This window comes from Acomys minous (assembly GCF_964271855.1).
Source record: "Acomys minous genome assembly, chromosome: 2".
Lineage (NCBI taxonomy): Eukaryota > Metazoa > Chordata > Mammalia > Rodentia > Muridae > Acomys > Acomys minous.
The window spans coordinates 47,209,048-47,232,303 of NC_140484.1; the positions used below are offsets into that span (position 1 = coordinate 47,209,048).

Consider the following 23,256-nt stretch of genomic DNA (forward strand, 5'->3'; position numbering starts at 1 on the left):
TTCAAGCCACACAAACTCCCAGCACACAAGAGGGGAAGTGAGCGCAAAATTCCATCCCTAACCAAAAAACTATTTGCAACTGATACCTGCTGAAAAGGGAAAACCAAATTTCTCCCATGCAGTGACAGAGTGCCCTTCAAAGAGGGACTTCTCAGAGCGGCACTGGCACCACTCAGTGGTGGAGGCTAACACAACTGCTCCCTCACTCGCCCCGCCCCCCATCCCTGATGTGCACGGTCAACAAGGACAGAATAAGATGCTCACTCTGCCAGGAAAGCTGTGCATCTGTTCCCTTTATCCTCAGACGAATTGTGGGATCCACAGGACTCCGTCATGCCCCTGTCCCTGGTACCCACGTGGGCCTCTCGTGCAGTGCCTTGGTAACCACAGTCTTGACCACAACCGCAGCTTTAGATCCTCGCGAGTCGGGGATGAAGGGGTACCACCCAGGAAGCAGCGCCCACCGGGCTCCGCTGGCTGCTAGGCTGCGAAGCCCCTCACAGAGGGCGCTGCCCATAAGACCACGCCACCCTGGCCCTGGGCTCAGGGCATGATGTGAGTGTGGGAGCCTTGGCCCAGCTGCCGTTAAGACTCAGACAGAGTCACACAGAGAGGGCAAGGGTCGCCAGAGCCTGGCCCCCTTGAGTCTCTCATCCTGAGTTCTCCCATCGCTAGGAATGTTTTTCTGGTAACAGCAGTTGGGTTGAGACATCCAAGCTCATCTATGCATTTGGGCGAGATTCAGACATCTAGGCGGCCAGTCCGGCTTTATCTGGGAGAATCTAAGTAAGTAAACAACAGTGGGAAAGTTGCCCATACTGGGTGCACACCATCACAAACTAAGACCTGCAAGTTACACGATCCATCAGGTTTGACTTCTGGTCTGAAACTGTTTATTCTTATACTTAACACTTTCAACCACCCTTAAGAGTGTGATTTTGAACCTGGGAGTCTGCATCACCAGGATCCCTAAAGTAATTCTCTCTGTCTGTCCGTCCGCCCGTCTCTCTCTCCCTCTCCCTCTCCCTCTCCCTCTCCCTCTCCCTCTCCCTCTCCCTCTCCCTCTCCCTCTCCCTCTCTCTCTCTCTCTCTCTCTCTCTCTCTCTCTCTCTCTCTCTCTCTCTCTTTTATAGAGACATATATTCATATAGCTTAGATTTTAAACATTACCATTCCACACATACCATCCAAGTTTGATGAAACCCACTTGGACAAACTAATTTTTCATTTGTAAGTGGTTATCAATTGGAGATTGCTTCAGAGTTAGGAATGGAAGCATGTGTCCTCTTCAGCTCTAGGAACCCATCTGCTACAGATCTGTAGAAGCCCTGTGTATGCTGCCATAGTGTCTGTGAGTTCATATTTATGACACCCTATTATATCTAAAGGCCCTGATACCTCCCTCCCCTTTGGCTCTTACATACACACTTTCAGCCTCCTCCTCTTCCAAAGTGTTCCCTGAGCTCTGAAGGGAAGGATCTGATGAAGACATGTCATTTAGAGATGAGTGTTCCAGGGTCTCTCACTCTGCTTATTGTCTGGCTGTGAGTCTATGGATTTGTTTCCATCTGCTGTGGGAGGAAGCATCTCTGATGACAACTAAATAAGTCACTGATCTATGAGTATAGTGAAATGTCAGTAGTAATCATTTTTGCTTTGCTTTGTTTTGTTTGTGTTTTGCTTTTTGGTTTTTTTTTTAATAGAACAATAAGTAATATCTGAGTATTTGGTTTTCCAATAGGTCCCTGACCTATCTAACCTCAAGTTCTTGATCACCCAAGCAGAATCCTGTGTGGGTTCTATCTCATCAGCATAGAGTAGGCCTTGAATCAAATTAGATATTGGTTGGTTACTCCCACCAACCTTGTGCCACTACTGCACCAGCATATCTTGCAGGCAGGTCGCCATTGAGGATTGAAGGGTTTGTGGCTGGGTTAGTGTTTGCCTTTCTTCTTTGGTGGTATGCAGACTACATTCCTGTACCAAAGATGCTAACACAGGGCTGAAGACTCTAGGGAGGCACCAGCTTGACTTCCCCATGTTCAATGGGTTGTGTAGTGTTGTCTTCAGCAATAGGATCTTACTGTCAGTTTGTGGAAAGCAAGCAACAGCCTTGGTAGTTCCCATGGGATCCTTTCAGCCAACAACTCAATTAGGTGTAGCCCATTCCCAGTACTAAAAGCTTCATTTGGTGATGAGAGATGCCCAGTTGGGCTCTGTCTCCCCCGTTATTCAGCTATTTCATTTAAATTGCCTTCGTATATATGTATATGTGTTAGGAAACTTCTACTGTATTAGGCTGATATACCACCCCTCAAACAATCCTTAGTTTTAGCTGTCCCACCCTATATTCCATCCCCAACAACCCTTTCTGCCTCCCTGTTTGATTCTTTCATTTCAGGCTACCCCCATTCATCAAAACTATTCTGCCTCCCTTTCATAGGGTGATCCATATCTCCTCACTAGTCCCTTACTATACACGGATCCTCTGTGGTTCTACATACTGTAGCATGTTTATCAAAGACTTAACAGGTAACATCCCCCATATAAGCTGATACATAACATATCTGGGTCTGGGTTACCTCACTCAGGATGACGGGGGATCTAATTCCACCCATTTATTTGTGAATTTCAAGATTCCATCTTTTAATTATTTTACATCTGGACGGCAGCTTCCCCTCCCTCCTCACTTCCTATGCCCTCCCTCTTACCTTATTTACCCATCATCTTCCTGTCCTCCCTTTCTCTTCAGAAGAGGATCAGAAAAAGGGAGGGCTCCCATAGATATCAACCTGTCTTGACGTATCAAGTTGTAGTAGGACTAGGCACATCTTCTCTTACTCTGACTGGGCAAGGAATCCTAGTTAGGGGAAAGGAATCCAAAGGCTGGCAACACAGTCAGCTACAGCTCCTGCTGCTGTTAGGGGTCCCACATGAAGACTGAGCTGTACAACTGTTACACATGTGCTGAGAGCCTAGGTTTGTCCCATACATGCTCTCTGGTTGGTGGTTCAGTCTCTGTGTGCCCCTATGTGAACAGGTTCATTTGTTCTGGATGTTTTCTTGTAGGGTCCTTGACCTCTCTTGCTCCTTCAGCCCTCTCTACCCTCTTCCCGTGTAATTCCTTAAACTCTGCCAAATGTTTGGCTGTGGGTCTTAGTATCTGTTTCTATCAGTTGTTGGATGAAGCCTCTCAGACGACAGTTTTGCTAGTTACCTGTCTGGAAGTATAACAGGATATCACTAATAGTGTCAGGGGTGGGCTCTTTCTCTCTCTCAGGGCAGGGGTCTCAAGCTGGGCCACTCATTGGCTAGCCATCCCCTCAATTTCTGCTCCATCTTTACCCCTGCATATTTTGTTCACAGGAGAAATTGTGGGTCTAAGGTTTTGTGTCCCAGCCCCTCCATTGGGAGTCTTGCCTGGTTACAGGTGATGGCTGTTTCAGGCTCTATATCCCCCATTTCTAGGAGTCTTAGCTAAGACTCATAAACTCCTGGGCTTTTCAATTGTCCTATGTTTCTAGCTCATCTCAGAGATACCAGCTCTCTCTCCCTATACTTTCTCCCTCCATCCTTCCCTGACCCTCACCCAGATCCCTCCCTCCATCAAGCCCTGATGTCTATTCTATTTCCCCTTCTCAGTAAGATTCAAGAGTTCCCCTTCCCACTGACTCTGACATGAACTCTGGTGCTCCATATTTGACCACCTCCCCTTGGTGGGGAGGCCTGGTGGCACTCAAAGAAAGAATAAGCAGACTACCAAGATGAGACTTGATAGCCTATGACCATATAGTGGGGGAAGAGGTTCCCCTCTGTCATAGACCTAGGGGAGGGGAATAGGGTGAAAGCAGGAGGGAGGAATGGGAGGATACAAGTGATGGGATAACAATTTAGTTGTAATCTGAATAAATTAATTAAATTTAAAAAAGAGTACCCCTTCCCTTGGCCCCTCCTTGTTACTTAGTTTCTTTGGGTCTGTAGATTGTAGCCTGATTATCCTGTACTTTATGGCTAATATCCACTTATAAGTAAGTACATACCAAGTGTGTCTTTCTGGGTTTGGGTTACCTCACTCAGGATGATCTTTTCTAATTCCACCATTTGCATGCAAATTTCATGACATCACTGTTTTTAATAGTTGTGTAAATGTACCAATCTTTATACATTCTTTAGTTGAGGGACATCTAGGTTGTTTCCAGTTTTTGGTGATAATGAATAAAGTTGCAATGAACATAGTTGACCAAGGGTCCTTGTGGTATGGTGGATCAACTTTGGCATATATTCCCAGGAGTGCTATAGGTGGGTCTTGAGGTAGAACTATTCCCAATTTTCTGACAAACCACCAAGTTAATTTCCAAAGTGGTTGTACAAGTTTACACTCCCACCATCAATGGAGGAGTGTTCCTCTTTCTCCACATCCTTGCTAGCATGTGATGTCCCTTGTATGTTTTATCTTAGCCATTCTGATAGGTGCAAGATAGAATCTCAGAGTCATTTTGATTTGCATTTCCCTAATGAGTAAGGATATTGACATTTCTTTAAGTGTTTCTCAGCCATTAGAAAAAAACTTTTTCTGCATCTAATGAAATGATTGTGTGGGTTTTACTTTCAGTTCATTTATATGGACAATTACATTTATCGATGTTTGTTTGTTGAACCATCCTGCATCTTAAGGATAAAGTCTACTCAGTCATCATGGATGAGCTTTTTGATGTGATCTTCAAGTTGGCTTGAAAGCACCTTATTGAGAAATTGCATATATTTTCATAAGAGAAATTAGTTTGTAATTCTTTTTCTTTGTTGGGTCTTTATGTGGCTTGGGTATCAAGGAAACCGTCATCTTGTAAAATGAGTTTAACAGTGTTCTTTCAGTTTCTATTTTGTGGAATACTCTGAGGAGTGTTGGCATTAAGTCGTCTTTAAAAATCTGGTAGAATTTTATGCTAAAACCATCCAGCTTCTGTTTTTTGTTTGGTTTGGTTTTGGTTAGGAGACTTCTAATGACTGCTTTTATTTCACTATGGGTTTTAGGTCTAATTAAATTGTTTATCTTATCTTGATTTAACTTTGGTAAAATTGTTCATTTCTTTGCAATTTTTCAGTTTGGTGAAGTAAAGGCTTTTAAAGTATGTCCTTATGAGTCTATGGATTTTCTCAGTGTCTATTATTATGTTCCCCTTTTCATTTCTAATTTTGTTAATTTGGTTATTCTCTCTACAGCTTTCAGTTAATCTGAATAAAGTTTTGTCAACCTAATTGATTTTCTCAAAGAACAAAATCTTTTTATTAATTTTATATTGTTTTGTTGTTGTTCTTGTTTCTATTTTGTTTATTTCAGTTCTTAGTTTATTTCCTGCTGTCTACTTCTTTTAGGTGTGATTTCTTTTTTATTTTTATTTTTATTACAAAGCTTTCAGATATGCTATTAAGTCACTAGTATAAAATGGCTCCAGTGTTTTATGTAGCCACTTATCACTATGGACTTGCCTCTTGGCACCACTTTCATTGTGCCCTTAAGTTTGGAATGTTGTGTATTCATTTTCATTAAATTCTAGAAAAATCTTAAATTTATTTATTTCTGTCTTGACCCATTTTTTATTCAGTAGAGACTATTGCAGGACTTTCTAGGACCCACTAGCTGTTAATAATAAAGATGAAGAAACTTCTATAAAGTTTAAAGATTTAGGCTTTTGTTGAGGCAGACCCTCAGCTAACTTCTAGCTTAACCTGGCCTCCTGGTATTGTGTCTTGTCACATAGCTAACTTTTTATCTCACTGCTCCTGTTCCCAACCATTTTCTTCTCTTCTGCATCCTCTTTGATTCTTCCCCTTATCCTTGAATCTTTCCTGCATCTTCACATGGCTGGAAGTTCCAGCCCCATATTCCCTGCCTCAGATATTGGCCATCAGACCTTTATTATAACCCATCAGCAGTAAGACAATGCCTGGCCCACCTCTTTGGTTGCCTTAAGGCATTGCAGTCTGCCTGAGCTTCATGTTTGAGGAAGGAATGGAAGGAGAAGCATTTACAAATGGAAAACCTAGTGATGGGTCATAGAAATTACAATACCAAAATCCTACCAGCACTTAGCTTTCTTCCTGCACAGAATTAACAATTGAAAATACAGAGACACATCGGGCAGTGATAGCTGATGCCTTTAATGCCAGCACTCAGGAGAAAGGGGCAGGCAGATCTCTGAGTTTGAGGCCAGCCTGGTCTACAGAGCAAGTGTTATGACAGCCAGGGCAACATAGAAACCCCCTGCCTCGAAGAGAGAGAGAGAGGGTGAAAGAGAGAGAGAGAGAGAGAGAGAGAGAGAGAGAGAGAGAAAGTCATTCAGTTTGCCTGAGTTTGTAAGGTTTTTGTTGTTCCTGTTCCTGTTGTTGATGCCCAGCTTTAGTCCACTGTCGTCAGAAAGGATGCAGGGTGTTATTTCTATTTTCTTGTATTTGTTGGGACTTGCCTTATATGTAAGTATATGGTCAATATAATCGCAGGCCAGCAAATCAAAAGAGGAGAAACACACACACATGAGTGCACGTGTGTGTGTGTGTGTGTGTGTGTGTGTGTGTGTGTGTGTGTGTGTGTTCGCGCAAGTGCATGCCCACATGGGGCAACAACAACAGCAACAAAATAACAGGAACCAACAATGTTCCTATTTATCTCTCAACGCCAGTGGTCTCAATTCCGTAATAAAAAGACACAGGCTAATAAAATGGACATAAAGACAGGATCTGTCCTTCTACTGCATCCAAGAAATACACCATAGCATCAAGGAATAGACATCGCCTCAAAGCAAAATAATAGAAAAAATATATTCTAAGTAAATGGACCCAAGAAGAAAGCTGGTGTAGCCATTTTAAAATCTGACAAAGTAAATTTCAAACCAAAGCTAATCAGAAGAAATAGAGATGAACAATACATAATTATAAAAGAAAAATCCACCAAGAGGACATTGCAGTTCTTAACATCTGTGCACCAACACAAGTTTGTAAAAGAATCACTACCACAGCTTAAACCATATCACACACTGATAGTAGGAGATTTTAATAACCAAGTCTTTTCAATAACAGGTCACCTAGACAAAAACTAAAGAGAGAAATGGTAGAGATAACTGAGGTTATAAACCAAATCATCCTAACAGACATTTACAGAATATTTCGCTAAACATGAAAGCTTCTTCTCAGCAGCCTGTAGAACTTTCTCCAAAATTTACATGTGCTCAGTCTATTGCTTCTACCCTGTCTTCAGTGCCTACGATTTTCTCTTTCATATCTTATGTTCTGCTGGTGAGGCTTTCCTCTAAGGTTCTTATTCAAGTTTCTAGTTTTTCTTTTTATTTCCAGTTTTCCCTTGGTTTGAGTTTTCTTTATTGATGTTGTTTCTACTTGCAAGCCTTGAACTATTTCCTTAATTTTATTCCACTGTTTTTATTTTCATAAATTCCTTAATGGGTTTATTCATTCCCTCCTTAAGAACCCCCTAATATATTCATATTGGCTAGTTTGAAGTCCTTGCCTCATGTTTCAGCTATATTCCATTTCCTGGGGCCCATTGTAGTATGGCTGCTGAGTTCTATAGATGTCTATGTAGAGGCATATTGATAGTGTTTTTATGCTGGCATCTAGGAATCTGGGATGATCCTATTTCTAAGTATTGATATCTGGTCTTCTCTTTGTTCATTGGGTGTTTTGTTCCTCGGTTGCTATTGCCCTCTACAGTTCTTAAGAGAATGTGATGGCTGTGGGTTACCCGGTAGGAAGGTCTGGGATCCTGCCAGTGTGGCCACTGGGGGTCCCAGGTAGAATGTATTTCTAGGTATTGGTAAGAATAGAGTTGCACTGAGGGTACTGAAGGGGTTAACAGGAGTGAGGAAAGTAGGTGTACCACAAGGATCTGCTAGTCCCCTGGGAGTGGAGGTAGACAACAAGGGTTCACAGCAGGTAGTCAGCTATAGAGCGGAAGCTGAGACTGGGGAGGGGGCTGGATTTGGAGATGGGGAGGGAGAGTGAAGCTCTGAAGCTTGGCTACCTGCTTCCCTGGATTGGTGTGGCCAGCGGGTCCCCAGGGAATGCCTGTTAAAGCTGGCTCCTGAGACAAAGGAATGGGGTGGTGAGACAGGCTGTAGGAAAAGATGTATGTGTTCTTCTAGAGATGGGAGCCGAGAAGGAGGGTGGTCACTATGAGTGTCCCGCTGCAGGGTAAGGCATGAGACTTGGGGATTGGATCTGGAAAAGAGGAAGGAGAAGATCTGTAGACGGTATCTACCTGCTTCCCTCACCAGCTAGTGTTGTACTTTCAAAGGAGCCGTATTTATTTTTATTTTTATTTTCTTTCTTGTCTTTTCTTTTCTTTCTTTTTTTTTTTTAAACAGGATTTCTCTATGTAGCATTGGCTGTCCTGGACTTGCTTTGTAGACCAGGCTGGCCTCGAACTCACAGAGATCTTCCTGCTTCTGCCTCCCTGAGTGCTGGGATTACAGGCATGAGCCACTGCACCTGGCTGGAACCCCTATTTTTCTAAGTGTTCATTTCCTGGAATTCCACAGTCTCTTGACAATGTGGTTCTCCATAGGTCATCCTTCCATATGGCCTAGAACATTAGTACCAAAGTGTTAGTCAGTGTTGCTATTTCAGGGTCAGAAAAGCCAAAACTTCTTGCCCCACTTGCTAGAGTTTTGCTCAATGCTGATGGTAGACTGAGGGCTTTCTCCTCGTTTTCTCTTTCTGGTATCCACATAAAAGAACAGGAAAATTCCAAGAAGTAATATCTTCACAGCAAAGGGAAATGAGAAAAACAGGTAAAATAAACTCCCAGTATTGTTTTTAAAGAAAGGAAGGAAGGAAGGAAGGAAGGAAGGAAGGAAGGAAGGAAGGAAGGAAGGAAGCTTTGCCTCAGGAATAACACGTCATTCTCAGTCAAAGCATATCACATGCATGGTTCAACACATTATCAATGAGATAGAGAGATATACTTCTCTCATGGAGTGAAGGGAGATTCTACAGGTGACATGGTATAAATCTGTCTGGTATGGAGATGAGAGACTATCTGGTTATTATAATGAAGTTAGTTGCAGCTTCTCTCTGTCAAAAGCCCCTAGCCTCATCCTTAGCAACTTCACCACTGATGCCAAATACAACATACTGCCCTCCTTCTGTTCTTCTTTCACAAGGCAGCGTGGTAGCTCTGCTGCTTCTTGTTCAAGGGGTAAGTCAAGAATGAGACTGGGTTACCTTCAAATTAAACGCAGTTGGCTGCAAATGGAACACCCACTGGCTTAGTTAGAATTGGCTATCTACTTGTATGATGGACAGGGCATGTTCTTAAGAGAGAGAAAAAGGAGCAGTCAAGAACCCAAGACCCAAATGGACTTAGGAGAGAGAACAGGCAGCGCCTAGAAAAGATAAAGACAATGAGAGTAGAATAACTTGTTTTAATCTACTCTGGAGATGAAAGATGCTCTTGGATAGAACCTAAATTTAGTTCTCAGGACCCATATCTAGAAAGTCTGATAACCTTTGAATTTCACACACACACACACACACACACACACACACACACACACACTTTTCTGCTTTTGTTGTTGTTGTTTTTCTTTAGTTTTAAAAGTATCTGCTATATCTCATTAAAGATCGCAGTGAAGGAAGAATCTGAGAAGTAGCTCTTGGCTTTTTCTAGAAAATAATTAACTACATATTATATAACTATGTCAACTGATTTATGTTTTTAAAAATAAAACTATTTTAAATTATGTGGAAGTCAAATAGGGACTTTTGTTTTAAATGCCTTCCTCAAAATTAATTAGCATTACTTTTTCTCTGTATCTCTTCACAGGAAAGGAGCTATTCATTCTCTATAAGTTTTATGCCACATCTAAGTCAACATGCCAAGAACTGCAGTGCCAATAACTTTTACCTTAAGAGATGAGACAAAAGCATTGGCGGTAAGCACTAAGTCTTATCTTGATTAATAAACAGTGTCACTTTTTACTAATAAAAACATGGAGAAGCATTGGTGGCATTCACAATGAGCTTCTTAAGGGTCAAAATGTGGATAAATGTATTTTGAAATGAAGACAATTAGAGCAGAGCTAATTGCACCTACAGAACATGTATGCACACACCATTCCTGAATACTTCAGCATTATCCCAGCCTACCCAGGGTCTTAGGAAACATACTCTGAGGTCACAGGTGTTAAAGAGGTTGTTTCCTGCCTTTGCTGGCAACCCTTGTTTGAAATGCTTTCAAACAATGTTTGTAGATGATAAAACAATAAGGCAGGTAGTGATCTCAAATGCAAAGCCGAAAGAAGCTGTATATCCTCTGACGTCTTGTGTTGTCAACGTGGTCCCCGACACTCATCCCTGGGAGAATCCCTCTCAGTTTTCATCAAATTTAGAATGTTATACATAATACCCATCCATATATATGGAACCTTGAACAACATTTGGGTCCAAGCCAAGAGCACTAAAACTTACATCAATATCCTACCTTTCTCCCCAGCCAGATCACCCTCATCCTTCCCCAGAATCTAGCCCAGTGACACTCCCCATACAAGTACTCTCCCCAACTCACCAGACCTAGCTTGAGTCCCACATCCAGCACTTGGGTTGCATCTGGCCACCCCTACCCATGCCATAACCAATCTCTACGGCTCCGCCAGAACTTACTCCAGCTAACCCTCAGTCCACAAGTCTCTCCCACACCACATCCAAACTTTCTACATCTAGATCCACACTTACACTTGAGGCTCAGACCAGAAGGCACATCCTCTACACCAGCCCATTCTCCTGAATCCACATAACTCCATTCCACCCAAGACATTTTCAACTTCTAGACCCAACCCATACATACATCATCTCCTCTGTCCCAACCTGTTCTGCCCATATAAGACTTAGAGCTAACAAAAGAAGTCCTCATGCCCAGATCTCATCACAAAAAAAGCAAACAATATGAAAGACCAATCCATATCTTCTCTCCAAAACCTACCAGACCTGTAGAAATGTGTAATGTCATTTTTAAAACTTTCAGATTATAAGCAGAGATGAGAAAAAGGAGTCATGGAATAGACTAGCTCTTCAACAAGATCATAGAAGAAAAGTTCCCCAAACTAAAGACACATCCATACAGATACAAGAAGTGTACACCAAAGAGTTAAGAACAGAAAAAAAAATCTCTACAGCATATCATAATTAAAATAGTAAGTATAAGTATCTAAGAAAGCAAGTTGGAAGCTAAAGAGAAAAACAACTCACATATAAAGAAAAATGCACCAGAATAACAGGCCTAAAAGATCATAACATGCAGTCTATATTAATATGCCAGTAAGACTACCTGCCATTATTGAAAGAGAAAAAAAAACTTTCTTTAAAAATTATATCTAACAAGTCAAACCTTTAAAAAATGGGGAGTAATATTTTGGACTGATAATAGGAATGTGCATAGCATAGAGATTGTGGAAAAATATAAAGCCATAATTAGGTACCACTGAGAACACAGCAACACCAACTAATACAAATGTTTCTATAAAAAATTTAAACATCAATGGACTCAACTCTCCAATCAAAAGATACAGACAAATAGATCAAGAAACAAATCCTTCTATCCATTGCCTCTAAAAATATATCTTAGCTTTAAAGCTAGACACCACCTTAAAATAAAAGAATGGATAAAAGTACTCCAGTCAAATAGGACCAGAAAGTGAGCAGGCATTGCTTATCATATTTGACAAAATTAAAACTAATAAAAGATTAAAAGGGACATTTAATTCTAATCAAGGGAATGAATAATGAAGAAGACATTACTATCCTAAAAATATATGCACCAAACTCTAGTGCACCAAATTTCACTCTTTAAAAAATGAGTGATGGGACTTAAAGATACAGATAAACATGAATCCATCAATAGTAAGTGATTTCAATAATCTACTTTCTCCAGTAGACAAGTATCTGTACAAAAAATAAACAGAATAACATCAAAATTAGTTGCTGTTTTACATCGCTATAAAAATAGTCCACCTAAACACTAAAGAAAATACATTCTACTCAGCAGCACACAAGATTTTCTGAAATAGGTCACATTCTGGAACACAAAATAAATATTTACAAATTCAAAAAGATAGAAATCACTCCTTGTATCAGACCACAATGAAATAAAATTTAAATTGACAACAACAAAATCTCTAGTAATTACACAAACCATGGAGATTAAACAATTCATTGCTGAATGAATAATAGGTCAAATAAGAAATCAAGAAAGAATTTTTTAAGTTCGTGCAACTAAATGAAAATGAAAAGACAACACAGTAATGCTTCCAGGACATACTGAAATCAATCCTACTAAGGAAATGTATACCTCTTATATTAAAAAATAAGAAACCAGGTGTGGTGGCACGCCTTTAATCCCAGCCCTCAGGGTGTCAAAGGCAATTGGATCATTGTGAGTTCAAGGCCAGCTTGGTCTACAAAACGAGTCCAGGACAGCCAAGGCTACACAAAGAAACTCTGTCTTGAAAAACAAAAAACAAAAAACAACAACAACCACAGAAAGCCCACAAATAAATGACCAAAAGATGCAACCCAAAAATTTGGAAAATCAAGGACAAACCAAATGGCAAGCCAATGGCAAGAAACAATAAAAATCAAAGCATAAAGCAATGAAACAGAATCAAAGAAAACAATAACAAAAAAATCAATGAATCTAATGCCTATTTTCTTGAGAAGATAGGCATACCCTTGGCCCAGCTAAACAAAAGAAAGAGATAACCAAATCAGAAATGAACAGGAAACATTACAACAGATGAGAAAGAAATTCAGATTGGTTATAAGGAATTCTTTTAAAAACCTGTCATCCATTAAGCAGGAAAACCTAAAAGAAATGGAAGAATGTCTAGAGTTATCCAAACTACCAAATTAAACCAAGAAGCGAAGAAACTAAGTAGACCCTTAACAAATGAAAAGACTGAAATAGTAGTAAAAAGCCTTTCAAGTTAAAAAATAAAAATAAAAAAGTCAAGGGCTGGATTCTACCGATGCTACCAGACAGTCAAAAATATATATCTATAACTATTAGTCAAAGAAATTCTTAAATTAGTCAAAGAAAAAGAAAAAAAGAAACTGAAGGAGCACTACTGAACTCTTTCTGCAAAGCCAATATCACTTTAATACCAAAATCAGCCAAAGACACAAAAAAGAAAAGAAAAGAAAAGAAAACTACAGGCCAATGTCTCTAATAATCGTAGACTCAAAGATGCCCAATAAAATACTTGCAAACAAAATTCATACATACATCAAAAAGACTAGCTACCATGACCAAATTGACCTTATCCCTGAAATGCAGGGGTGTTTCAACATATATAAGGCAATAAATAAACCATAAGTAGAATTAAAGACAAAACCATACGATCATCTCTATAAACACAGAAAAAGACTTCGACAAAAATCTAACATGCCTTCATTACAAACCCTAAAGAATGCAAATCTAGAGATAACACACTGAACATAATAAAATCTACATATGAGAAACCCACAGCCAACATCATCCTAACTGAAGAAAACCTTGAAGCAGCCCTATTGTGGCCAGGGAAAAGACAGGTGTGTCCACTACCCCTACTCATTTTCAATGTTATACCCTAAGTTTACAGCTAGACCAATAAGAAAAGGAAATTAAAAAGATACAAATAGAGGGGAAAAAAGAGGTAAAAACTACCCCTATTTATAGATGATATAATATCATACATTAGAGATACCCAAAATTCTGCCAAAAAGCTTCCATGCATGATAAACAAATCATCAATCTGGCAGGATACAGAATCAACTTGCACAAATCAGTAGCTTTTCTGTACACCAACATCACGCATATAGAGAAAGATATCATGGACACATTCCCATTAATAATAGCTTCAAGGGAAATAAACTATCCAGGAAAAAGACTAACCAGGAAAGTGAAGAACCTCTGTAAAGAAAACATTAAATCTCTTAAGAAAGAAAGACACTAGAAAATGGAATGACATCCTATGCTGACAGATCACTAATTAACAATGTGAAAATGACCATCTTACCAAAAGCCATGCACAGATTCAATACAATCACAAGTCAGGCATGGTGGAGCACACCTGTAATCCCAGCACTCAGGAGGCAGAGGCAGGTGGATCTCTGTGAGTTCAAGGTCAGCCTGGTCTACAAAGTGAGTCCAGGATAGCCAAGGCTACACAGAGAAATGCGGTCTCAGGGGGAAAAAAATCTCATTCTTCACAGAAATAGAAATAACCATTCTCAAATCCATCTGGAGCCACGAAAGAATCTGGGCAGCTGAAAGAATCATGAGCAAAAGAACCATTCTAGATCTTAAGATATATTACAGAGCCATAGTAAAAATTGAAAAACAAAAAAACAAAAACAATATGGTACTCACGCAAAAGCAGACCTGTAGGACAATGAAGCAAAACTGATGGCCCAAACATGAGTATATGTAACTTCAGCCACTTAATATTTGATAATGACAACAAAAACATAAGCTGGAAAGAGAAGTCATCTTCAATAAATGGTTCTGGGAAAGAGAGATGTCCACAGCGAGAAAAAAAAATGAAAATTAGATTCATATTTATCACCTTGCACAAAAATTAACTGTAAGTGTACCAAAGACCTAAACATGAAACCTGAAATACTGAAACTTCTGGAAGAAAATACAGGGCATATTCTACATGGTACAGGTGTAGGAAAGGACTTCCTGAATAGGACTCCATTTGCCTGAGATATAAAGCCAACAACTGACAAGTGAGATTTCATAAAACTAAAAAACTCCCTTGTTCAGCTAAAGAAAGACTCAACCAGGCAAAGAAGAAGCCCACAGAACAGGGTAGAGTCCTTGCCAGCTATAAACTGACAAAAGATTGATATCCACAATATGTAAAGAACTCAAAAGCAAAAGAATCATAAAAATCAAATGACCCATTCAAAAACTAAGCCTGGGACCCAAACAGAGTGTTTTCAAAAGGAAAAAAAAAATCAGAGAAGCTAAAAAACAATCTTTAAAAATGTTCATTGTCCCTAGCAGTTAGGGAAATGCAAATCCAAACAACACTGAGATTTCATCTTACCCAAGTCAGAATGGCAAAAATCAACAAACCAAGCAAAAAAAAAAAATGCTGGAGGCAGGAGGGCAGTGTTGGAGGGGACCCTCTATCCCTCATTCACTGTTGACAGGGTTGCAAACTGGCACAGCCATTATAGAAATCAGTCTGGGAAATTCTCAAAAAAAAAAAAACCCTGAAAATATATCTACCATCTGATCCGGCTATACTACTCCTTGGCATATGCCCATAGGACTTGATATTCTTCTCCATCGATACTCGCTCAGCCATGCTCATTACTGCTCTATTCACAATAGGTAAGGAATTGAAAGCAATCAATGTCCTTCAGCCAACCAATGGGTGAAAATGTGATGCATATACACTGTGGAATACCATCTAGCTGTAAAGAAAAATGAAATCTTGACGTTTTCAGGTAAATGGATGGAACTACTAAAGATCATATTGAGTGAGGTGATACAGATGTAGAAAACCAGATGTTACTCGGTCTCTCTCATTGGAGGCTCCTAGCTTCAAATCTTCAGATGTGAGTGCATATCCTGGAGTAGCTGCAGAAACCAGAAAACTAAGAAAGGATGGGAGCGGAAGGAGCAACAGAGTTCTCTATATTGAGTACAGGGTCCAAGTGCTCCAATTAGAGAAACGATGTAAGTTAGGGGGCTCTAATTAGGGAAAAGAAGGGGGATAGAGTAAAATAACAGTTATGATATCAGAAAGCATCACAAGAAATCATACAGATAACTATTTGCCCAAAAACAAAAGCTGTAATGCAAATAAGTTTGTGTATAGACATACATATAATATAGTTTAAATGAAATTTTTTTCACCTGAACTGATAATGCACTCTCCAAGAGCCAAAGACCATCTAACAAAAGTCCCAACACCAGGCACAAGAAACTCTTATTTGCTGCTGTCGCCCTTGGTTACCCTCAGGAGATCCAGTGCACTTCAAACACAAGGCCAGAGACCCCTGAGCTGAAACTGATCTGAATGCCTCCTCCCTGAGGGCTACTTTCACAGCACCAGAAGACGCTATCCAAGTTTTGAAAGGAGGGAAGCAACCAACAGTCCTACCTAGATATTGTACCTATAAATCACAGCAATGTCCAGCAGCCAAGGATGCAGTCCTGGCATAAATACCTTGGTGGTAGCCACAGCTCTCTAACTGGACTTTAAAAACCCACTCAACAAGTGGGGAATCGTGCCTAGTACTAGAAATCTAGGCAACTACTGGGGCTAATAAAGTCATGGATCTTGAAGAAGAATATATATTGCAACTTTATTAAATCCCTAATTACATTCCAAATATTTGTCCTTATACCCACAGTTTAGTCTTCAGCCCTCATCAAGGAATCTTCTATTTGCAACATGTGGAAACCGTTACAGAAAACCATAATCAATCAAAATGAAAGTTGTGGAGTCCTGTCCCAAAGGATATTCAGAAAAGATCCCAATGGATCTTACAAAGCAACTCCCACACCTAAGGCTCAGTGAATATTGCGGAAGAGGGGGGGGTGGTGAAAAGATTGTAAGAGCCAGAGGAACCCGGGAGTTTTCTGTGAGACTGGGTCTCCTAGTAATGTCAGAAGATACACTGATACAGTCTCACCAACATGGCTATGTAAACAGGAGCAGAGCAAGGACGCCAATAGTCATGTTGATGTGTGGAAGCCCACACAGTCTCAGCCCTTCACCAAGAACTAGACGCAATGAAGGGATGCTGAGAATGGGAGAGGTGAGCTTCTCCAGAGAAGAGCTGGTCATTCAGTAATAGTTAATCAACCTTGAAAACATATATACAAGTAACACTATACAGATTGAGCAGGTTATACTTATGAATATATACATATATACATGTATGTATTTGCACGTAGCAACAATTAATAAACAAAAAGGAAGCCATGAGTTTGAATGAGAGAGAAAGAGGGGGTTATATGGGAAGGTTTGGAGGGAAGAAAGGGAAGTGGGAAGTGATGTAAGTATATTATAATCTCAAAAATAAAAGAAATAATCAGAACTTGCACCTAGAAAATACAAACATATCAAACATGTGGCCGTTTTCAGCTCTTCTGAATTGGATGGTATATTATAAAAATACAGGGCATAAATACAGTAAGGCCAGAGAACTGGTGGTTCCCTACCCCATTCCAGTCCCATATTATTGTAGGTCATGACAGCTTATTCCTTTTCTCTTTCCATGACCTTGAGAATGGATACTGCAGTGTTTCTGGAAAGATGTAGACTGACTTACCAATGAGATCTACAACCTCGGAGAGGAACAAGGGGTTAGAATCTTGAATTAGTTCCTCCTACTAACTCCTGTTGGTCCTTCACTGAACTTAGATCAAGCCAGTGGCTTGTGCCCCAAAGAGAAGCTAAAACTGAAAATCATGGGAGTAGGCAAGCCATAGAAATCCACCTCACGCCTTCATTTCTATATCAGACAGAAACAGAAGTTGCCAGCAGTGGCTTTATATTGTCTGCAGGTTGTTGCTATCCCCAAGGGGGGAAAAAAAGGATTTCTTATCTTCTTGTCTTTCTGGTATGTTTACTCTGACACGTCACCTTGACTAGTCACAGGGGGACCACATATTGGGTCAGATAGCATCCTGGCTATTCTGTGAGTACACTAATGGGTATGAGTAATACCTAAATCAGTGGGCTTTGAGTAAAGCAGACTTCCCTCCATTGTGTGAGCCTTGTCCAACCCACTGAAAGTTCCAATAGAAGAGAAGGCTGACTTCTTCAACTCTCAAAAGCCAGCAGAATTTTCCAGCAGCCAAACTGTGAACTTCAACCATCTGCACCCTCCTGATTTTCCAGCATGCTGACCTTCAAACTGGAACTAGAACACTGGCTCTCCTGGGTCTCCAATCTGCCATCCCATATATATATATATATATATATATATATATATATATATATATATATATATATATATGTAACCTACTGGTTCTCTTCCTCTGGAGAACATTAAATAACAGATTTCAGTACCAGTAGTGGTCCTAGAGGGAAATTTTATACATGAGTTTTATGACCTGGGTTAGGGGTTACTAGCATTGCCTGTCTGTGCAAGCTCCAGCATCCCTTTGGATCCAGTAGTTCCAGTAGTATTTGAAATATTAGTGGCTCACTGAAGTATTTTTTGATGCCTCTGGCAGACTCCCACAAATTTATTATAGCATTTTATGGAACAAAATCTTGCCATTTTCTGAATATATCTCCTGTCCTTTTGAGAAACATTTGGTCTTCTACTACACCTAAATGTACACTGAATGTTTAAACATGGGCCACCAACTTACCACACAACCTAAGTTGTTCTTTGTGAATGAGATGTTAGCTGATCCACCAAGCCACAAGTTGGACATTCACAGCAAAAACTCCATCACCAAATATATATATATATATATTTAGATCTAAGCAAACAAGACATGAAGAAACAGCCCAAATACCTATTGCTCTTACTACTTCCTCTCAGCCAGCCCCCACTCAAAGCCTGATGGCACTATGATCAGTTAAAACAGAAAAATGTAGTTGATCTCTTGTTTACAAATGATTGTGTCCAATATCCAAAAACCACCAAAAATTAAGTAACTGCAGTACTACAGTCCCTGACTGGGATGCCCCTAAAGAAGAAACATGAAGGAAATCCTTCCCAAGATGTACAATTTCAAGCATTGCACCTGCTTGCTTATTTTATATAGGTTAGATGGCAAGATGTGTGATCAGACACTAATCCATAGCTACAGCTAACGGTTTGAGTAGATTGGTCAGGAACTCAGAGGAAGTAAGACTGGTAACACGTCTAGGTGAGATCGTACTAATCATCACCTTGAGGGGAGGGGAACCTCTAGGCACACCTGTGGAGGGTTATCTTGATTACGTCAATTAAGAAGAGAAGACATGGCCACTGTGAGTTGAGTCATTCCCTGGCAGGATTCTGTCCTGTATAAATGGAGAGAGGGGACTGAGCAAAGCATGCGTTCATGTCTCTCTCTCTCTCTGCTTCATGACTAGGGGTGAAATGTGACCAGCTGCTTTGAGTTCCTGTCTCCTTGGCTTTCCTGCCATGCCTTTGAGCTGTTAGACAAAATAAGCCTTTTCTCTGTTAAGTTGCTTTTGTCAGAGTATTTTTTTTTCACAGCAACAAAAGAAAAGTAACTAAGACACTAGGGAAGCATTATTTGAAATAAATCTCTAAGCAAAAAAAAAAAAAGAATATATTTGCACCTCATGTCAGTCACCAAGAAAGTTCGTTCTCAGTAGAGAAGGATGTTAGCAATCAAGGGGATAGGATGAGGATGACTCAGGTGGTAGACACCTGCCTCGGTTTTCTTTTTTTCTATTGCTGCAGAGGAAGAAAGCCACCATAACAAAAAGCAATTTAGGGAGGAAAGGCTTTGTTTGGCTTGTAGATTACAATTCATTAACAGGAAAAGGCAAGGCAGAGAATCTAGAAGCAGGGAGTGAAACAGAGGCCATGGAAGAACGCTGCTTGCTGCCTTGTCCTTCACAGCTCATGCAACACACTTTCTTATACCTCCTGGGACCACCTGCTCAGAGGTGGTCTCTCTGCAACAATCATAAATGCAGAAAATGCCAACGGCTGGCATACAGACCAATGTGTTGGGGGCATTTTCTCAGCTGAGGGTACCACTTCCCAGAAGACTCCAGCTCGTTTCAAGTTGACAAAAAAACTGACCAGCCCAATACCGATCTACCTCTTTCTCCATCTTTGTCATTGTTCAGTAGGTACTTGGCTAGATTTTGAACCTCATGTATACTATCTCTTTTTCTTTTAAGTAAGGTCTAAGGTGGTTCAGTCTCCAATGGCAGCGCTTAACACCAGATATGGAAATGGACAGAACAAGGAGAAACCAAAGTGCAAGTCACAGACCAGAAGAGAAGAGGGAAAGAACTAAGGGGAGGTCAAAAGTCCCTAGTTGGTTTCATCAGTAAAAACAGAAATGTTATGACTCACATCTGCCTATGGAACCAGCCATAGAAAAGAGAACAGGGCTCAGAAAGGACTTTCCGATCCTGTGGCCAGCGGTTCTCATTTTAGCCATGGCATCCTTCTGAGAAAGGCAGATCAATAGCCCTCTGCTTTTCACTTAACAAGACCCACTTACAAAATCAAAATGATTATCCCTGAAGGCTGCTATTAAATAAAATCCATCATGCTCAAGCAAAGAAGACCCAAACCACTCAGCAGTGGCTGTCGCATCTGTCTCCACCTTGGTTCCTCCCTGACATGTAATTCTTTCAATGCTCAGAGACAATGAACACTCACCATCCTGAAACAAAAGATTTGGCAACATGGTGAAATGGCATACAGTGTGTCCATGACTACATCAATATCCTACAGAGACTAGAGCTGCATCTTATTATTCTCTGGAGATCCTTGACTAAAATACTAATATACAGAGCATATGGAATATGTTTAGGAGTTCCCGGCTACCCAGGCTGAAACCATCCTTAGTAAATTTTCCTCAAATAATAACACTGGCTCTCTCTCCTCACAGGCTGCACAAATAATGCTTGGCCTAATACACAGTGCACTGGGGACTCTCTGGATCTTTTTGTTCCTTCTAGAAGATGACACCTTTAGTGTTGGTCGTACCCTTATGGTGACTACCATATGTTACCTGTTTCTGTCTGGATTATTTGTGAGTAAACTGTGGCATTGTTCATTTCTATTTATTTGATTCTAATTGATTAACTATGCTGTGGTCAACAGTATACTAGGCTCAATCAGTGATTGACAATGCTCATTTGAGCCTGGAAGAGCTGTGTGCATGTGTGCATGTATGTGTGCATGTGTGTGTGTTGCCTGTTTTGATAAATGCCTTGACATGCTGGGTGTACAGGTAGAAAAAATATGGAAGGAGTATTTCTCAAAAGACTCATAAAGAGCATGGCTGGTATATAATAGCTGTAAAGCCTTCCCACTCAGGATGAAACCCCAAAAGCATGAGTTTAATGTCTAGGGAAATAGACCAATTTTTGAAGAAGCTACATAAGGGAAAATAAAAGAAGAGCCCTGGGGTCCAAGAAGTATATTTACCAAAGTGCCTACCAGGAACATGCCTAATTAAAAGTAATTATACTCAGGGACACCCAAAGCCATGACTTCCCACTAGCTAGTTTAGTTCACAGATGCACTCAATCTAGAAGAAATGTGTTGATTTCTGGGAAAAGGATGTTCCTGTGGATGCGAGCTGCCATACCAGCTACCTTATTTTCTAACATTTCAGGTCATTGACTGACCGTCAAAACAAGGCAAGGATCCACTATTTTTCCTCTAAACATCAGAATGACACCGCCATTAGGAGGAGAATCTGCTGAGGGGGGTGGGTCATTCTGAGCACTAGGTGTTTCAATATAATATTTTTCCCACAGTTCATCAACTCAGGATGCTCCAGCATGATCCAGGGTAACGTTTCATCATGTCAGGTACGTGGGAGAGCTACTCAGTGTGTACACACACAGTAAACAGTGTTTTCAGCCTGTTGATCCTGTCCGTGACCTTCTTCTTTAATCATCTATTACAGCTTGTGTCCGCCATTGTAGTGAACTTCCTAAGTATCTTCATGACTCTGATTGGCTTAGTTATATTTGGAGTTGAATTTCCAGCTTTTGAATCAATAGGAATTAATTACGTTTGGTCAAATGTGAGTACTGACTTTAATAACAACTCAATATTAGCATTAGATATAAATGAAAAAATTACTATGAATGGCACGATGAAAGTGCTCTAAAATACATATGGATAGAAGAATTATAGTTTGGAAATTGCCAAGAAAGTCTAGAAGTCACGTAATTGTTGGTAAAAGGCAAAGAACTTGCTAAAGTACGTATTAAAAGTTATTATGATATCATAATAAAATAATATAATATTTACACAATGAAACACTCGCCATATAGCAGCAGAAAGAGTTGAGACTAGAGGCAACTTGAGTGTTACATCAAGACCCCTATCTCAAAAACAATTGGTTTTTGAGAATTTCACACATGAGTACACTATATTTACATCATATCTACCCCACCTCTTACACCAGTTCTTCTCTTCCTCTTTCCTCTCGGCTTCATGACCTCTTCTCCTACAGTTATTATTGTTTATAAATTATTAAGTACATTTAGTGTCACTAGTTCATACATGTGTTTAGGACTGACCACCTGACTAGATGATCTATCAAGGGGTCCATCTCCAGAGAAAACTGGTTTTTCCTCCTTCAACAGCCATCGGCTGCCTCTCGGGAGTTGGATTTGTGAAATGTCCTCCATCTTCATAGGCATGTTAGTTGGTGTCATCATTTTTCAGGTCTTTTTAGATAACCATATTGCTGACACTTCATGGCTGCAGCTTCTCCATCATTTCTAGAAGACACTGTCTCACAGCAAAGCAAGGTCCTGGTCCTTTGGCTCTTACAACATATATACTTATGGGATAAACTAATTTCAAGAAGCTTTTAGGGGTTCTTGACTTGATGGTACTCAGAAAGATTTTTGGACTCAGAATTGATGCTGCAATAAGTTAAATCTGGGGAGGCGTTGAAATGAGGCGAATATATTTTACATCGAAAGGACATGAATTTGGAAGGACTCGAGGCAAAGTTATAGGTTGATCTATGGTTTTTAATATATGCAAATGTGACCTTTTTTAATGAATGAAGTCATTACAGATATAATTAGTTTAAGTTAAACTGAGGTTACACTGAAGAAGGACAGAACATATCTTAGTCAGGGTTACTATGGTTGTAATGAAACACCATGGCTAAAAGAATTTGGGGAGGAAAGAGTTTAATTTATCTGGCTTACACTCCCACATCACAGTTCATCATCAGAGGAAGTCAGTACAGGAACTTAAGCACAGCAGGAACCCGGAAGCAGGAGCTGATGCTGAGGCCATGGAGGTGTGTTGCCCACTGTTTTGTTCCCCGTGACTTGCTCAGGCTGTTTTCTCATAGAACCCAAGACCACCTGCCCAGGGGTGGCCCCACCCACAAAGGCCTGAGCCCACCCACATCAATTACTAATTAAGAAAATCTCATACAGACTTGCCTATAGCCCAATTCTATAGATATATTTTCTCAGCTGAGGCTTCCTCCTCTCCAATGACTCTATCTTATGTCAAGTTGACACAACTAACCAGCACAATGATCTC

The 23,256-nt window shown here is 40.2% G+C and overlaps 1 protein-coding gene across 6 annotated transcripts in view; it reads left to right on the forward strand.

Annotated features, from left to right (window-relative positions):
* The first annotated feature begins 390 nt into the window (after nt 1–390).
* LOC311588337 (uncharacterized protein) overlaps nt 391–23,256 on the forward strand; it is a 31,580-nt gene continuing 8,714 nt past the window's right edge. For 2 of the 6 annotated variants that reach the window (XR_014776160.1, XM_084765921.1), the window contains exons 1-5: nt 391–786; nt 9,836–9,944; nt 20,615–20,758; nt 21,492–21,545; nt 21,644–21,763. Coding sequence is in view for 1 of the 6 variants with exons in the window: in XM_084765921.1 (XP_084622047.1) it covers nt 9,885–9,944; nt 20,615–20,758; nt 21,492–21,545; nt 21,644–21,763 (378 nt within the window). In the remaining 5 variants the exon portion in view is untranslated. Of the gene's footprint in view, nt 787–9,835; nt 9,945–15,388; nt 15,505–20,614; nt 20,759–21,491; nt 21,546–21,643; nt 21,764–22,925; nt 23,006–23,256 lie in introns of all 6 variants that reach the window. The other 4 variants (XR_014776158.1, XR_014776161.1, XR_014776162.1 and 1 more) reach the window with 4 other exon arrangements.